Source organism: Podospora pseudoanserina, chromosome 1 (assembly GCF_035222485.1).
Source record: "Podospora pseudoanserina strain CBS 124.78 chromosome 1, whole genome shotgun sequence".
Lineage (NCBI taxonomy): Eukaryota > Fungi > Ascomycota > Sordariomycetes > Sordariales > Podosporaceae > Podospora > Podospora pseudoanserina.
The window spans coordinates 3,534,399-3,551,939 of NC_085920.1; the positions used below are offsets into that span (position 1 = coordinate 3,534,399).

Below are 17,541 nucleotides of genomic sequence, written 5' to 3' on the forward strand. Positions count from 1 at the left end.
GCCAACCCAGTCTATAACGCCCCGCCCCTAATTGCCTTGTCCGTATTATATGTACCCCCCTTTACCTCCCCCTTGCCCCCCCTCCAAATTGAACCTCTCCACATTCTCCTCCGTCAACCTCTCCCCCAGCCCCTCCTTCTTCCCCCCAAGAACGGAAGGACTCTTCGCCCCCCCAATCCCCGCCGCCCCAACCAGCTTATCATCCCGACTGTGCATCGCACTCTCCTTGTCCTCCTCAAAGTGCTTAATAACAGGCGACATCGGCACCCCCCCCAGCCTTTCCTCACTCCCCGGCCTCGACAGCCCTTTCTGCGGGGAGTTAGACTTGGGAGTGGTACTATCCCCACCACCACCACCACTACCACCACCACCACCATCACTTACAACCCCAACCCCATCACTTACAACCCCAACCCCATCACTCACGACCGTATACCCCGGAAAATGCCCCTTTCCTCCCTCCCTCCCCAGGCTTAGGCGTGGGCAGTTCCTCATGCGTCTCTCTATCATGTTCCACCCCAACCCCCGGAATCCCCGCATTATCACAATGCTCCCCCGAATCCGAACAATCACTCACCACACTGCTCCCAACCCCATCATCCACCGCCACCATTCCCCCTTTCCTCCCCTTACTCCCCCACCTGACCAACATCCTCTCCAAAACCCTACTCTTCACCGGCTTGCTCAGATAATCATCCATCCCCGCCCTCTTGCACTTCTCCCTATCCCCCTGAATCGCACTCGCCGTCATGGCCACGATCGGCACGTCCCCCACAAAAGACTTGTACGGCAAGTGGTGCCTCAGCAAGTGCGTGCACTTGTACCCATCAATCAGCGGCATCTGCACATCCATCAAAATGATATCCGGCTTCTTCTTCTCCCCCTTCTCCGCCGCAATCAGGTAATCCAGCGCCTCCTTCCCGTTCCAGGCAGCAACAACATTAAAGCCGAGTTTTCGAATCGTTTTGATGGCAATCTGCTGATTGATAGCATTGTCCTCCACAACCAAAATGTGGATCTTGGACCTCTCTTCCAGGGACAGGTCTTCCTCAGGCGAGGACACACTAGGTAGGTTGACCGACGACGAGTTGCGCCACGATGAACGGCCCCTGTCCCCAAGTACAGAACCGATCTCGGGGGGCGTTCCCATAGAATGGTCGTACTCCGAGCTGTGGCACGAGACGCTCATCTCCGACTGCAACCGATCAGGAATGGGATCAATCTGGACAAGGCTGGACTTTTGAGCAGCACCCTGGGGCTTGTTGAACGGGATCCAAAACGTGGCCGTCGTCCCCGTCCCAAGAGTGGACTCGAGCACCATCCTCCCCTTCATCAAATCCAGCAGGTGCTTGCAAATCGTCAACCCCAATCCCGTCCCGCCAAACTTCCTCGCCGTCGAAGCGTCACCCTGACTAAAAGGCTGAAACAACCTCTTCCTCACCTCCTCCTCGATCCCGATCCCCGTGTCCTCGATCACAAACTTTATCTCGGTGATCTCGGGCGTGTCCTTCTCCTTGAAAACCGAAAACTTGACATGCCCATGGTTGGTGAACTTGATGCTGTTTGTCACCAGATTCGTGATAATCTGCCTCACCCTCCCAGGATCGCCCATAACCACCATGTCAGTCTCGATATCCTCCGAGATGTCGGAATGAAAGGCCAAATCTTTTCGCTCGGCGGCAAAGCTCAACATCTTGGACACATCTCGGACGATAACCGAGAGCGAGAACTGGACTTCTTCAATGTCGAGCCTCCCCGACTCCACCTTGGAAAAGTCCAAAATGTCGTTGATGACCGTCAACAGCGCGTTGGCGGAGCGGTAGATGTTTTCTGTAATGTCTCGTTGTTCTTCCGTGAGCTCAACGTCGAGAAGCAGCTCCGACATCCCGATCACGCCTGTGATGGGGGTTCGAATTTCATGAGACATCTACCTCCAATGTTAGCTCCCGCAGTTTGTTCATCAGACGTGTCACCACCTACATTAGCAAGAAACTGCGACTTCAACCTGCTGGCCTCCTTGGCGGCAGCTTCATTAGCCACCAGTTGTCTCTTTTCTTGAGCCTGCGCCTGGATGTCCTGTTCTCTCGCCTTGAGCTCGGTAACATCCATGATGAGGCCTATCACGCCCTCGATGATGGTGTTTGCTTCCCCCTTCTCACGGATTCTTTTCCCTAGAATGGGTTGGAACCGAGTGCGGTACCAGCGTCCATCTGTTGCAATGTCAGCATATACCAATAGTCGCTTGCTAGACCCAAAAACATACCCATCTCATGCTCTTGAAAGTCCTCCCTCGTCGTACTCCCATCAAGAATAGACTCCAGCGGACTCAAGAAAGCCGGCATCTGTCCCTCTGGCAGCTGCGAGTTAAGACGATTAAACACGTCGTAAACATCCTCCCCAATAAACCAGCGCGAGGTGGTATTGTCACACTGATAGTCCCATATCAGCGCTCCCTCAATCATGGTGATCTTCCGGTTCAGGTCGACCGTAAACATCGTCATGTTAGACAGAGCGATAACACTGAGAAGCTGCTGCCGAGTTCTGTTAGCCTCGATCTTGGTCTCGATGCTTTCATGGACGTCGGTGCATGTTCCTAAACAAACGAATGAGTGCTCCGTCACAGATCTGCCAGGGTCAGACGAAAGCTCACCAAACCACTTCTCAATCTTGCCCGTCTGCTTATTCCGCAACGGCAGCGCCCTCCCCAGAAACCACCTCCACTCCCCATCCTTGCTGCGACACCTGTACTCCGTCATGTAGGGCTCGCCAGTCGCAAGAGAGTGCTTCCACCGCTTCGCAGCCTCCACCATGTCATCCGGATGAAAAGGCTTCGACCACCCCTCACCAAACGAGTCTTCCTCGGACAGGCCAGTGTAATGATACCACCGACTATTATAAAAATCATGCTGCCCATCAGGCGTCGCCGTCCACACCAACTGCGGCATCGTGTCACAAATAAGCCTAAACCTCTCCTCATCCGCCGCCTTGATCTGGTTCAGCTCCTCATGAAGCCTGGTCACATCCCGGCATGTCACGACGCCGGCGAGAAACTCCCCCGTGTTCTCATCCTTGATCGCCACCCCCTCCACGTCAAAAATAAGACTTTTCCCATGCTCATCACGCATCCCGATGCGGAGGCCGACAAAGGGCTTCTCGGTTCGCAACAGCACAGCGATCGGATACTCGCTCGGATCCAGCTGCTTCGTAAAATCTTGGTCCCATACCACCCAGTTTGGCAGCAGATCAAAGCCATCAGCCGACTTGTCAAGGTCAGCGTTTCGGACAAACAAGTTGCGGGCAGCACGGTTGGGAAGCGTTACACTTCCGTCTCTCCACATGGCCAGGATGGGCGTCTGGATGTTGTCAAGCAAGGCATCCTTCATGATGTTGATCTTTTGGAGTACCGACGGCGCGCTTGAGGGTGCCGAGGCAGCGGGCGGTCCAAAGGGGGGGAACGGGTTGGCGGAAAAGGACACGGCAGAAGGGCTGAGCTTGAACGAGGAGGAAGCGTTGGAGTCCTTGCTAGAGGCCGCAGAAGGTGGGTTGCTGACATGAGGTATAGACTTCCGCTCGGCAGCTTCCAAATAACTCGCTTTGGCCGTCGATTTTCTCCTACTCATGGCGGGGCTGAAAGCCGAGTTGGTGTTGGTGAAGGTCAACGTGAAGAAAGTTTGTCCTTCGCTGACATCCCAGACCGATATGATCATTTTGGCACGCCTTTGGGAAACCGACAAGTTGTGCCTTGCTCGAGGATCATACGTGGAACTGGTGACATCTGTGGGAGAAATCACCACCTCGATGGCGAGGGTAGGCGTGTGGTCATGGGGTTTTCCATCGAAAACGTGGCCATCGTTCGCTCCATCCGGTATTGGCGTGACATCTCCGTCGACCTCGACGGCGCCGTCGGCTGTCGCCGATGGACTTCCACCTCCCGTTTCGACAGCAGCTTGGTTGAGAAATTGCTCCCAATCAAGCCAAACCGGAACGCCGTCCTGAACCAGATCAATGCCCACCTGAGCCAGGGTCTTGCCGCGAAGAATGTCCACGACGGGTACCATGCCGTCACCGTCGGCACCAACATTTTCGGGTATCATACCGAGCAGTCTTCCCATGGCTTCGTTTGCCAAAGCTACCGTCTTTAAGCCGTCCAAAACAAGCACGGGTACTGGGAGAAATTGTAAGGCTGAGAAGGCCACTTGTCCGGGCGTGATACATGGCATCGGTATGCGAAATGGACTGGCGTTTTGCGATCGAGGAACATCTGGCGTGAGTAAGGGAGCGTCCCTAACGAACCGATTACCGACTACAGGGGCCACATTGTAGGCCGGCGACTGAGGTCGACTGTGATGGCGGGTATATCGACCAAAATACTGCGTGTCGTCTGGGGTCGAGTGCGGGGATTGGCGGACAGCGACTGCTGGGCTGGTGTCGACGGCGCAGCTGGTCTCCTGTAACTCTTGACTGGGCGTCATGTCGACGTCGCCGTCAGGAGGGGCATCGAGCAGACAACGGCCCGCGAGCCCAAGATGGCTGGATTTGAGGTTTGGCGGGGTGTATGTGTGCGTATGTGATTTGGTCGTCAAAACAAAAACTTTTTTGGGCAGCCAGGAGTTGTGTCTTTGGCTAGATAGTTTCAGTTCGAATTGGTCCAGACACTGGACAGCATCAACAGTGACTAAACTCCCACCGGCGGCTTCCGAACTCTTTTGTCACGTTAAGCTGGGCATCTCCGTCTTAGACCTCGCGTTGTGTTGTGAAGGGCGCGGCTGATTCAATGGAAGCACAGAAAGTGTATGGTATGAGGTCGCGATAGCAAGTCGAAGATTGGAAAGCAGTGCGAGATAATCTACTCCCACCTCGCTCTCTCTGGTAATTCAGATGCAAATGGAAAGAATCGACTAGGCCCCTGGGGTGGCTTTTTTGCCCAGTGCCAGCGGTACCTAGGCCGGCTGCGTAATCCGACCTGAGCGGCTTTAAGGTTGGTTTAGTCAAGGCCGGAGCTTTGCAGAAACCCTTTGTTTCTGCTCCCGGTGTCGTCATTGGCAATACATCCCTAAAAGATCAGAGCAAACTCTCCCATTGAGCCGTTAGCTGAACACTAGTACGGTTGAACATCCGATGAACGGTAACAAGGGGCCATCCACGAGGATGGAACAGTGGAGGGTCAGCACCAGATTTTCTGAAGTGGCAATGCTACCTCAGCGGTCACTATCGTGAAGATCGTGTATCCGAAACAGCAATGGAATGCGCCGAACGGAAGCACTGGGTCAGACGAAAGCGGGAGGGGTGTCAGACCAATGTCATCTCGCAGTTTGTACAACTGTGACCCTCACCGCCCTCAGCTGGATAACTCTGCTCAGATGGGATTTCCACTCAGAAACATGGGATTTTGCATTGTTCCGTATATAATGCCCCCAAAACACGGTTCCATTCGCGATGTCGAAGCCGATGCGACCTTGTGTGGATCGCTTGCATTTCACTGGGCGGGCATTGCTAACAGTTGCCGGCAGTTGTCGTTACCAAACCACCACTTGGATTTCACGTTCTCAACACTGACTTTTGGACCATCTCGAAAATCATATTTTATAGCACCCCGTCGTGCCTGTTCCACGAGCGCACAGCAGTTGACACTTTTGACACGTCTCACCGGTTCGGATGACTGACTCGGGAGGTCTTCTAGCCGAGTAACCCAAGCTAACAAATTGGGAACAGAGACTGTTTGTCCACCTTGATGAGAATCGAGACTTTACGGTCCAGCCCCGAATCACGGCTCTACAACAAGCCCCGGGCTGTGTGGTCAAGATGAAGCCGGAGACAAGACAGGGCCAAGCCCGTGACTCCACTTCTCCACACATTCGCCGGCACCGGATGCCGGGGGCACGTCGCCGGGTATCCTTCGGGCCGTTCAGCACGTGGGTTCACTCCCCGATACTACTACGACAACGCTCCGGTCGAGACATCTTGCGGCTCTTGGGACGCACCGTGTGATGGTTGCTCTATAGTGACATGCTGACGAGTGTGCGACCCATCGACAATGTCTTATCGGCCCCCCCTCCCACCCCCCTCGACCCCAAATTCTGGCTGTCACGCTGCCACCAGGTCTTTCTTGTTCCGCATTCCGAGCCCTTGGCGCCCAGAACCCGGAGTCGAAGCAAGGCTGAGCCTCCGAACGCAGCACCCGCGATGAATGCCGAACATGCTCCCCACCATGAGTACCCCACCTGGAGACCCCGCAGGAAGGGTCTAGAGAGATGGAGGGGTCACCGGGGAGCTGGGTTTTGCCATCGGATTTGCCCCGTTGAACAACGTCACTGGAAAGGGAAGGTTCAAACATGGCATTTTCTGCATCTTCGGATGGCAGTTGTCTACGATGAGATGAGATGATGATGGTGGCCTTCTCTTCACCTTTGGACAACCAATCATAACTGATCATTGTCATGACAGACAAGTAGGAACCCAGCATCACCAGGGCAGGCCGGCAAGTGTTTTCAGTGTTTTATACCCTCCCACATGCGCGCCGCTTCACAACCCCATCTTGGCCACGGTCTCCGGGGACGGCACTCATCCAGGGGTAACGCCCCTCGCGATACCCACATGCCGGCCTGTGACAAGATCCCAGACTCTGCTCCTCCAGGCCAATCCAGGTTCACCCCCCACATGATGACCGATCATGTCTGTCTTCTTCCTATTTTTCTCCCGCTTCTCCCCAGCTTCATCGGCCTTGTTCCCGTTCCTCTGGATCTCACTTCTGCTGTAGCCCCTTCCTTGTTTTCTTCTTGTTGATACCCCGGACTGTACCTTGCCTTTGTCTTCTTTCCCATCTCTCTTTCCCCGCCTTTTTCGCCCATCATGTCTGACGCCGCCACCTACTCGGTCCCTTTCTGGATCAACGGCGAGGAGTACCACGCCGAGAAGCAGTACGATGTCATCTCGCCCGTCACCGGCAAGGCCATCCACCGGTCCGGCGCCGCCTCGGATGCCGACGTGAAGAAGGCCGTCGAGGCCGCCGACAAGGCTTTCAAGACGTGGAAGAAGACACTCCCCAAGGAGCGCCGGGATGTCTTCTTGAAGGCTGCTGAGATCTTTGAGAGGAGGAAGGAGGAGCTCGGGGACTACATGATGCAGGAGACTGGTGCCCCTCGCCAGTGGGCCGACTTCAACTTGGACGTCGCGAAGGACTTCTGCCTTGACATTGGCGGCCGGATCCGCACTCTCGAGGGCACCATTCCCACCACTGCCGATCCTGAGACCGGCGCCATGATCGTCAGGGAGCCCTTTGGTGTCATTCTCGCCATTGCCCCATGGTATGTTGCCCTGATGGCACGCAGCGCTTCACATCAAAAGCTGACATGCAGATCAGGAACGCCCCCTACATCCTCGGCATCCGCTCCATCCTCTTCCCCATCGCCGCCGGCAACACGGCCATCCTCAAGGGCAGCGAAGCCTGCCCCCGCACCATGTGGGGCCTCTGCTCCGTCTTTCACGAGGCCGGCCTCCCCGCCGGCGTCCTCAACATGCTCGTCCACTCCCCCCAGGACGCCCCCCGCATCACGGCCAACCTCATCGCCGAGCCGGCCGTCAAGAAGATCAACTTCACCGGCTCCACCGGCGTCGGCCGCATCATCGGCCGTCTGGCGGGCGAGAACCTCAAGCCCGTCCTCCTCGAGCTCGGCGGCAAGGCCCCCGCCATCGTCTGGGAGGACGCCGACCTCGACAACGCCGCCTTCCAGTGCGCCCTCGGCGCCTTCCTCAACAGCGGCCAGATCTGCATGTCTACCGAGCGCATCCTGGTTCACAAGAACGTCAAGGCCGAATTCGAGAAGAGGTTTGTCGGCGCCATTGACCAGATTTTCGGGTCTGCTCCCGACGCGCCTATCTTGATCAACAGCGCGGCTGTGACCAAGAACAAGGCTCTCATCAAGGATGCGCTGGCCAAGGGCGGCGAGTTGCTGTACGGCAACCCTGACGCTGTGGAGAAGAGCGACACGAGGATGAAGCCGGTTGTGATCAACAATGCGAACAGGGAGATGGAGATCTACCAGACGGAGAGCTTTGGGCCGTCGGTGGCGTTGTATGAGATTGAGACGGAGGAGGAGGCGCTGGAGGTTGCGAACGACACCGAGTATGGTCTCACGTCGGCGGTCTTCACGGAGGATCTGAGGAGGGGGTTGAGGTTTGCCAAGGAGATCGAGACGGGGGCGGTGCACATCAATAGCATGACGGTGCATGACGAGAGTGCGCTGCCGCACGGTGGCGCGAAGGCGAGCGGGTATGGGAGGTTCAATACTGCCACGGGGATGGCGGAGTGGGTGAGGACCAAGACTATCACTTACAAGTTTTAGGTGAGGGCTGTAAGGCTGGGGAAGGCAGGGGTAAATAAGGGGCTACTGCACATATGAATGAAGCATCTTGAACTGTACAGCTCTGGTCCATCAATGCGAATTGCTACAGATTGATTACTATCGAGGTTGACGGCTATTAGGGGTATCTGTACCTACTGAAGGAGAATTAGATATCTGACTGGCAGAGATGGCGAAGTACCTCGGCTTCAAACCCCTTGAAAATTCCTTCTAGTCCCCGTATTCGGAATTCCTTGCCTTCTCCCCTTCTCGCCACCATATACCACTCTAACAAAATGCCACCAAATCTTCACTAACAAACTTCTTGCCCCCCCCCCAACTTCGTTCCCCGACACTTCAGGCATCAGGGTTCTCTGTCACACAACAGCCCTGCTCCCTCAATGGAAAACTCTGGATGGCAGCTCGCTTCCGAGTCCAAATTCTCAGCTGCCGTCCGATCCATCAAACCCTCCCGCCCCAACTCCCACGGCGAACTCCTATGTCCCTGTTTATCTTTCTTAGTTCTTACGGCATGGGGATGTTTTGCCGAGCCTCGGGTTGGGGGCACAGATGGGGTGTCTAACGGGTGGTGATTTCACCAACACCACCCCCGACCAAAGATGCTCCCGTGTCCAAAACCGGAGCCTGGGCGCAGGCGGTGGAGTCTAACAGGCGGCATGAAGACAAAGGGGTGGTGGGTGTGGCGGTGAACCCGGGGGAATCCTGAGGAGTGGGTTGTCTGATGACCGGGAGCTCAAGATACGGCCGGCGGCCAAGGTGCTCGGGTACCCGGCTGAGAACGGGGGTGTGACCGAGGTCTGGGCTGGTTTGGCGCCTGAGGTGACGGCGGAAGGAACGGTGGAGAACCGGGGGTGAGTGCGATACCTACCTACCTGCCCACCTACTCCTCATTGGAAAAGGAAAAGTTGGGTGATGATGATGCTGACTTGACACTAGTTATTCCCTGTGGGGGGATTTACCCCATCAGAGAGGACCTCAAGATGGCCGTTAGGTCGAGGGAGGAAGGGGGAAACGGGCGGGACGGGGGATTTTGGGGGGTTGGTGTGACGAGCAGGTTGAGCCTTTGGTAGGGGCGGGATAAGGTCACACACAGACTGGAAAGGTGGTGGTGGTGATAGATTATGATGTGCGTTTCAGTCAGTCGATACTGACATGGGACAATGGTCTCCATCCTCACTCACGCCATTTCTATTCACCGCATGAAATCACACTTTCTACCAGTAAGTAAAATAATCGCGGCTGCCTTCCTCATTAAATACAACTCTTGCAAAGATCTTCAAAAATATATCCATCCATCCACCAGGGGTGGAGGCAAGGGTGACAAAAGAAAAGAAGGGGGTATAACCATTCCAATCCCAAAACAAAAGAAATAAATGACCGACGCCAGTCAGTGATGATGCTAGCTTGCTTCTCCCCTTCCTGAGAAGCTCCAATCTTATACTCCTTCTTTTCCAAAAAAAAAAAAAAAAAAAAAAAAGACAAAAAAAATCAAAACGCCTTGGATATATGCCCCAATCCCCTTTTCCAAAGTGATAAAACAAGCAAATAAAACAACACAACAGAAAAGAACACAGCCCTCCCCCTTATCAACTACCTCCCTAACCCCCATATCCTCCCCCATTACCCCCATATTGATACCTATCCCCCTCCCTCCCTCCATACTCCTCCCCAACCCCCCCACTAACATACCCATCCCCCCTCGCAACCCCGCCCAAATCCGCCCGGTCCAACATCTCCGTAAAAGTAGTCATATCCGTATACCTCCTCCCATCATCCCCCTGTTGCGGCGTCCGATCCGGCGTGATATTCCTCGGATCCGCAAAAATATTGATACTAACACCACTCACCTCCCTCCCTTGCTGCTCCGGCGTCCTCGGCGCCAGTCCCCCCTGGTACCCCGGATTCCCATCATCACTAACCGGCATATCCGGCATATCCACATACTTCCTCTGCCCGCCCGGTTGCTGGGGTGAATAATCCGCAATCAACCCCCCATAAGCAACACTGCTCATCCTCCTATTCTGATTTGGAGGTGAAGCAACAATCTGGTTGTTGTCGTAGGAGAGAACCGAGTTTCGCATGTCCATCGCGTTGTTGTTGAGCATTTGCGGGGTGGGCAGCCTGGCTCCGAAATCTGTTCTCAACGCCGGTTTATCGTCGTGGAGGATAGGGGCGGAGATGATGTTGCCAAAGGAGGAGGTCGACCGCGAGAGTTTGAGGGGTGAGCTTGACGACGAAGCCGTCTGGCCAGCCTTTCTCTTGCGGATGAAGATGAAGGCGAGGACGCCGGCGATGATTAATACCACTGCTCCCGCTGCGGCACCGCCCGCGATTCCGGCGATCGGAGGACCGGCAGACTGCGGGACTGCCGTCGCGGTCAGCGTCTCTGACGGACTCGCGGTTGTCGATGGTTTCGACGTGGGGGTGGTAGAAGGTCTCGAAGATGGTGTGCTCGACTGCAAAGGTGCAGAGTTCTGGTTGGTGTTCATGACACACTCGCCATTAACGCACGAGTACCCAAACGGACAGCAATCAGAGCCGCATTTGGGCAGAGAGCCCCCGAGGGCGGTTGTCTTGATGACAGAGTCGGGGGCCTTGTCGGCGTCTTGAAGCTCAATGTTGCAGTCGATGGGCCGGAGCTTTTGACATGTTGAACCGTTCGGACAGCAAACGACTGTGGTGTTGCCGGCGAGGACGAGGCACCTGTCGCCTGTTGGGCAGCAGAAAGAGCTGGGGACGTTGGCGTTGCCGCATCCTGAAAAGTTTGGTGCACCGCATGTGTCTTCTTGCCTGGCGAATATCTCGTATGTCGTCGGGATCGCGGACGCGGTCGCCAAGATCATGGCGAGAGCGATGGCTCGGAGGGCTGTTCGTCTCCTGGCCATCTCGGAGAGGAACCGGTGTTATAATAACCCTTGATAACGTTTGTCTGGGCAGGCGTTGTGACGCCTGGGTAATGAGCTGTGTCCTATATTAGGTATCCCACGCTGGCAGGCACACGGTGTTCACCGAAACAGTGTGTGATGTTGCTATCGCTTCGGTTTGGCCCGAGTAAGAAAGGAAAAAGACATAAGATGAACTTGTGGAATAGTCGAACCACGCAACAACACTGTAAGTGATTTGCAGAACCAAACCTGACTGGTAGCTAGTGAGCAGAGGAGAGAGAAAGAGAGATAAAAAAAAAGAGGGCCACAGGCCACCTCGAGTGTATATCGAAGCAGAGATGAGATGACGCATTTCGCCTTCAACTCCATCGAGACAAGATCTCTGGCTATTCTCGCGCAGAAACTAGACGCAGGGTCAGGTTAGCAGGTCGGGCAGAAGAAGCCGTCCTGTCCTGTCCAACGGACCCTGCTGCGGACCCATCAGGAATATTCTGGGCCATGTCGAGCTGCGGGCGGTTGAGAGGTCGCTGTTGAAGCGCCGATGACCTCCTGGGGTGACCATATGACCCTGCCAGAAAACGAGTGGTGGTGAGCAACTCTCTTTCACCGTTGGCTCCGTCCCAAACGGGCAACTGGGCGTTTGGAGAACAGTCGTGACAGGCCGAGGCCGACCACCTGATTGGACAGCCCAACCAGATTGTGCTATTTTGGGTTACATAAAAATGACTCCACCTTACACTTGTTGGCAGCGTGCACGGTCCAGGTACCCGCATCAACCACACAGCCTTGTTTTAACGCCAGGAACAACAACTCAAGAATCTCCAAAAAAAAAGGAAAAAAAAGGCCCGTCATCGCCAACCCGCATACCCGTCAAGCGCGCTTCCCATGATAAAAGAGGCCTCGTTTTTTTTTTTTACTCGGCATCATACGTGGTCATCGGGGCTTAGAGTCTTGGTTTTGCAAGCTGGGCGGGTATCTAACATCCAGTATCCCAACTCTCGCGGCCGCGCCGCCCTGTCCTGATGTGATGATGGCAAGTCTGATATCCACCACACCTCACATCAAGCCGAGGTTTACCGCTCTTCATATCACAAAGCCCGGTTTCCTCTTGGCAAAAACTGTAGATCCGTGATACCCTTTCCTCGGCAGTGTGTGTTGTGGAATGGTACCACCCAACGCAGGCCTCAGATCTGGCCGGAGGGGCCGTCTACCGAACCCGGACCCGAAAAGACGGGAAGCCCACTTTGTTTCGCGCCAGACCCCCGAAACAGTCCTGGCCCGTTGTGGCCTTGACCACATGCAACTCTCAGAAAAACAAACATATAATAATCCCCATTGTTCGGCTTCAAAAGTGGCAGGTTCAGTCGGTTGGGATTGGGCTTGAGGTGCGCTTTGTTGATGAGACACGGACGGTTGTGAGATGAGATGGTGATATGTAGGCCCCAGCAAAAATATTATATTCAATCTCTAACACAATGAAGAGTGTGATGTGTCAATCATCATGGTTGAAACCCGTTTTGCTTCAACACAAGAGTTACTGAATGAAGACACAGACAAACAGTCTCACATCCACCAAAGAGTGCATAAAAATATTCAATCTCAATACTTTTCATTCTTCACTTATCCCCTAAACTAATCCCACATCCTCCCAAAAACCCCAATCATATCCAAATATTCATCAATCCATAAAAGAGCGTCGCCAACAGACTATGTCGCCATAGGTTATCTGATCAGGCTTTCTTTCAAAGGTCTCTCTCTCAATCTAAAAAGGCAATCAACATGTCAAAGCTAGAGAAAAAGGTGAAGAAGAGACCCAAAGTAGCCTAAAAGAAATCCATAAAAATATGCCCCAATTTATGCATAAAAGATCATCCAAAATGAAAGTGAAAAAGTACGTATCAAAACCCAAAAAAAGCAATAACAGACTGGTAAGGTATCATCGTCAATGAAAAAAGTAAAAGGTACATAAAGAAAAGAGGAGTGAAAAAGAAGAAGAGGGTATAAGCAGGGGTATAGATATCATGTCGAAATCCAATGAGAAAAAAAACCAAAAAAAAAAAAAAAAAAAAAAAAAAACCAAGAGCGGAGTATTACCAAAGGAAACCAACCCCCCTTTCCAAGCCCTAAATCATATTCCCATTCACCACAACCTCAAACCCCTCCCCCTTCTGCTTCATGGCCTTAGCAAGCATCAACTCCCTCATCCAATCAATCCTCTCATCCCTCCCCTTGACCGCAAAATGATGCGTCTTCCCCGTCCCATTCACCGCCCCCTCAATCCCCTCCCTCTCCCCCCCAGCACCGCTCTCCTTCTTCTTACTGAGCACCCCCCCCAGCCCAAGCGCCTTCCTACCATCCTGCGGCACCAGCTGAAAACTAAAAGCACCCACATCCCCCCTCCTCGCCAACTCATCACTCCCCCGTCGGATATGCATCGCCTTGAACGCCGCCCCCAGCTTATTCCCGCTCTGCTGCATGCTGCTGCAGGCAATAGCATAGTCATCAATATCGATATACTCCAACGTCCTATTCTTCTCCTTTTCATCCTTGTGCATCGTCAGCCTTGTCCCCTGAAGTCTAAAGAAATGCTCGTGCCACTCGTGCCTGAGCATCTTTGTTTTTCTCTTCTTCATGAGACCTTGATAACTGATAGCCTCGCCACCCGTCATGTCAGGGGTGGGTTTATCGCTCACGGGCGACAGTCGGCCGTTGATGTTGACTGTTTTCACACCGGCGGGGTTGTTGGTTGTAGCAGTAGTAGTAATAGTAGTAGTAGTAGTTGTTGTTGTTGTAGGGGGGATGGCTTTTTCCAACGTGGGGCGGTCGGTTTGTGTCCAGGGGTAGTTCACCCTCGGGGGAGCCTGCAACGGACGACGCTGCGAAAAAGAGCGGTTGAGGGTGGAGGGGATGTTGTTGTTGTTGTTGTTGTTGGAAAGGGGGGAGACGATGCTGTTCTCGTCGAGGGCCGGCATGACGGGGAAGGAGGGCCGGCGGATGGTGTTGCGCGACAGAGACCGCATCGTGGGGTTGCGGTAGTTCATGTCGGGGGGCACAGACTGCGAAAAGTCACGCGAGGGGGCGGGGAGGGAGGTGATGGTGATGGGCACGTCCATTTCTGAGAAGGGTGTGCCGAAACGGTACATGGGAGCGGCGCCGGTGGGGGTGGACTCTGACGAAGAGGGGGAGAGTTCTCGGAAGGAGGGGATGACTTGGGAGATTGGGCGGGCGGAGCGGGCGCGGGCGGATTGAGGGTCGTAGGTGTTGGGTGTGGTGGTGGATGGGTGGGTTGGGATGGAGAGCTTGGGGAGGCCGCGGAGGCCGGTGTGAGGTTGGGGGGTGGTGGTGTTGCTGCCGTAGACCGGGGAGTTGCTCACGGGGGAGATCTCAAAGGGTGGTGTTGGGGGGACTTCGCTGCTGGTGGAGTGTTGGTGTTGGAAGTCGAGGAAGTGACGGACGTTGTCCTGGGCGTCTCTTGTCTCGACATTACGAAGGGCAGCTTCTTGGAGGTACTGCATTGTTGTGAAGGCACCGGGTCCCATGACATCGGATGAAGCCACCACAGAAGGGACGACGTCGGATACCGGGCGGAACTCGTCCTCTTCCGGCGCGACAAGACCCGTGGTAGCGGTGACCTTTCCAAGGTCGCCGGCAAGCATGATGACGCCCTTGTCGTTGAGGAACGGGTGGTCCTTCTGGAAGGCCTCCATCAGCCGCTTGTATCTCTTGGCCTTGGAGCAGTTCTCGCCCTTGGAGCACTGGTGAGGCTTTGGCAGTACCTGCTCAATACCCACGATGGACACCGACTCCAAAGGAGAGATGACATCGTTAATCTTCAACCTCGGCTTCCGCTTGTCCTTGGTCGCGCCGCTCTCCTTCCTCTTGAGTTCCCTTCTGACCTGCTTGTCCGGCTCATCCTCAATCGGTGTCTCGGGCATAGGCTCCGGCTTCTGCATGTCCCTCATGCTGTGAATCTCCTCCCAAACCAACGTCCTCACGCCAAAAGATGAAATCCCCAGCTCCTTCAAGTCCTCAAACTTCAACGTGATCAAAATAGCACCCGTGATATCATTCTCGACAAACTTTTCCGCGGCGGGAAGCTCAACACCGGCATTCAGCATCCTCTGCGCAACCATTTCCGGAGACCACATATGCAGCGCCGACGTATCAAGCTCCTCGTCGGTAAACTCAAAAGGGCCGGCCGTGTTGCGCCTCTTTTTTGGCAGAGCGGTGAGGTGAACATCCTGAAGCTGGTAGTCCATCAGATGTGGCTTCTTGGGCGTCACAGGCGAGAGCGAAAGCGCATGTTGCAACTCGATGGACTGGGCCGAGGACATGGAGCTCCGGAACAGGTGAGGACCTCTCGGGCCTTCTACTGGTTGCTGCTTCACTTCATACGTGTCGAATGCGAAGGGCCGTTGCCGCAGGGACCTTGGTGTTTGGACCTCGTCGTATGTGGAGAGGGTGGTAAAGCTGTGTTGGCCGGACTGCGTGTTGTTGTTAGCAACTGCCCCTCTGTCCACATCAGGGGTGATCAACGCACCGAACCGCCAATGCTGGCACGGGGGGAACATTCGCCATCTTCGATTCCTTCCAGATCCCCGAATTCGCTGTAGACCTCGTCGTCGTCGTCGTCGTCATCATGATCATCATGTTCGTGGCCCATCTCGGCTTCTGACTCCATGAATTCCGTGTACACAGAGTTTGGCCTGTCATTGAAAGCCGGCGTTGTGAATACCGGACCCCTCGCCCTCCCCTTTTCCCTCATTTCCATCTGCGGGTGCTCTCGTGGAGCGAAGCGTACTTGAGCCTATAAAATTGTTAGTATTTCACTCACTATTCAGCTATTCATGCCTACCATTGTGAAATCAGACTCGGTGTAACAGGTGAGATTGGCAGAGTAAATTGTTTGCCAAGGTAAGGAGTTAGTGCCGTTGCCGGCAGTGTTTGCCTTTCAAAAAGACAAGATAGGTTCTTAAGACGGAGTAGTTGGGACGAACTAGACACTGTTGTTCGCATGCCGACTCGGTCACTGCTTGAAGCCAAAAGCGGGAGAAGAGGACAAGAGGTGGGACGGTGTGGCGGGCGGCTACAGATATGGGTTATGTACCACGGTCCACGGTATGGCAAGCCGCGATGTCGGGGTTACTGCTACAGCAGATGTGCAAGCGCTCGGATGGGAGGCAACGGTGCGGTGCGCTGCGGTGCGGTGCAGTGTCCAAGGTGGCCGGTCACAATGTGATCGGTCAGTGTGGTGTGGTGTGGTGTGATAAGTGTTAAGTGTTGGGGGCCGGAGAATGAAGAGATAGGTAGCATGCCATCTATCCATCCATCCATCCTCTGTCCGGCACTCGCAGAGACACGCATGAAAGCAGCAGCAGCAGTAGCAAGACTCGCAGGAACACCCTTCCACCCTTCCAGGTTTCCCCTAGCACGCACCCATTCCGGGGTATAATTATAGCAGGGCATCGCATCGAACTAGGGACGGCCGAAAGGCGAAGGCTGGTTGGGCAGATGGCCACATCTCTCTGCAGTCCACTCTGCATGGACTGCAGAGAAGTCACGGATGTGCAGACGGACGGTGAGAGGATGGGTGGTGAGTTGTTGTCATTGGTGAGAAATTCATGTGGTGCTTGAATGGTACCGAGCAATGCTGTGTTGCAATTGGTCCATCTGCACAAAATCGCTTCGAAATAGACGGCTTAAGCGCCCAGCGACAGGCGCTAAGCCCTTCCTGTCAAACATCCATCCCATCCCCCCCCAACACTCCAGACTCTTCCCTGCCCTGGCAACAACTGAACTGGACCTGGCCCGCCGCTCCCCGACCTCCTTGTGTTCCTTTTTCTCACCTTGCCTCCGCTCATCAGGCCGAATCTTGCGGGAAAAGGTCTATCAAATCGGCCTCAGCGCGGCCGGTCATAAGATCCGGCATACATCCGCTGGCATTCCATATTCCAGATCCCTTCCATGAGGCCTCAGAGGGAACCTGCCGCCGATCATTTCTGGCCCGACAATAGACAAGGAGTGTCTCGGTCTCGAAGGACACACTCTCCGGCGGATGAGAGCCACTCTGTACCCTCTCTCGCATTGCTTTGCCGCGTGGGGTGGTCAGCATGAGTGCCGTGCAGTGCTCACTCCGTTGCACAGAGACAGCGGCCCCGCACGCTCACCAAGGGCACAGCACAGCACAGCAGAGCAGCAGTCGCGGGGTCAACCACCACTGACAACCGGTTTATTCCCTCTCGCTGTGTTCTCATGATAATCCCCATTTCTTACTCCATATCCCTTCTCCATCAAGG

At 54.7% G+C, this 17,541-nt stretch overlaps 4 protein-coding genes across 4 annotated transcripts; 1 reads left to right on the forward strand and 3 right to left on the reverse strand.

Annotated features, from left to right (window-relative positions):
• Positions 1 to 418: 418 nt before the first annotated feature.
• QC764_110100 (uncharacterized protein) lies at positions 419 to 5,361 on the reverse strand (the record flags this gene model as incomplete). Its single annotated transcript, XM_062942278.1, has 4 exons — positions 2,651 to 5,361; positions 2,264 to 2,593; positions 1,981 to 2,210; positions 419 to 1,927 (listed from the first exon to the last, which is right to left on the reverse strand). The coding sequence occupies exons 1-4, from the start codon at positions 4,470 to 4,472 to the stop codon at positions 419 to 421; spliced, it is 3,891 nt and encodes a 1,296-aa protein (XP_062805212.1). The 5' UTR covers positions 4,473 to 5,361.
• A 45-nt stretch (positions 5,362 to 5,406) lies between these two features.
• On the forward strand, positions 5,407 to 8,618 carry QC764_110110 (uncharacterized protein). The gene is made up of 2 exons (XM_062942279.1): positions 5,407 to 7,304; positions 7,361 to 8,618. Exons 1-2 carry the CDS (start codon positions 6,850 to 6,852, stop codon positions 8,340 to 8,342), a joined length of 1,437 nt encoding a protein of 478 aa, XP_062805213.1. The 5' UTR covers positions 5,407 to 6,849; the 3' UTR covers positions 8,343 to 8,618.
• A 1,340-nt stretch (positions 8,619 to 9,958) lies between these two features.
• QC764_110120 (uncharacterized protein) lies at positions 9,959 to 11,245 on the reverse strand (the record flags this gene model as incomplete). Its single annotated transcript, XM_062942280.1, has 1 exon — positions 9,959 to 11,245. One exon carries the CDS (start codon positions 11,243 to 11,245, stop codon positions 9,959 to 9,961), a length of 1,287 nt encoding a protein of 428 aa, XP_062805214.1.
• Positions 11,246 to 13,368: 2,123 nt separating this feature from the next.
• Positions 13,369 to 16,684, reverse strand: QC764_110130 (uncharacterized protein; the record flags this gene model as incomplete). The annotated part of the gene is made up of 3 exons (XM_062942281.1): positions 16,101 to 16,684; positions 15,786 to 16,052; positions 13,369 to 15,729 (listed from the first exon to the last, which is right to left on the reverse strand). The coding sequence occupies exons 1-3, from the start codon at positions 16,101 to 16,103 to the stop codon at positions 13,369 to 13,371; spliced, it is 2,631 nt and encodes an 876-aa protein (XP_062805215.1). The 5' UTR covers positions 16,104 to 16,684.
• Positions 16,685 to 17,541: the final 857 nt, after the last annotated feature.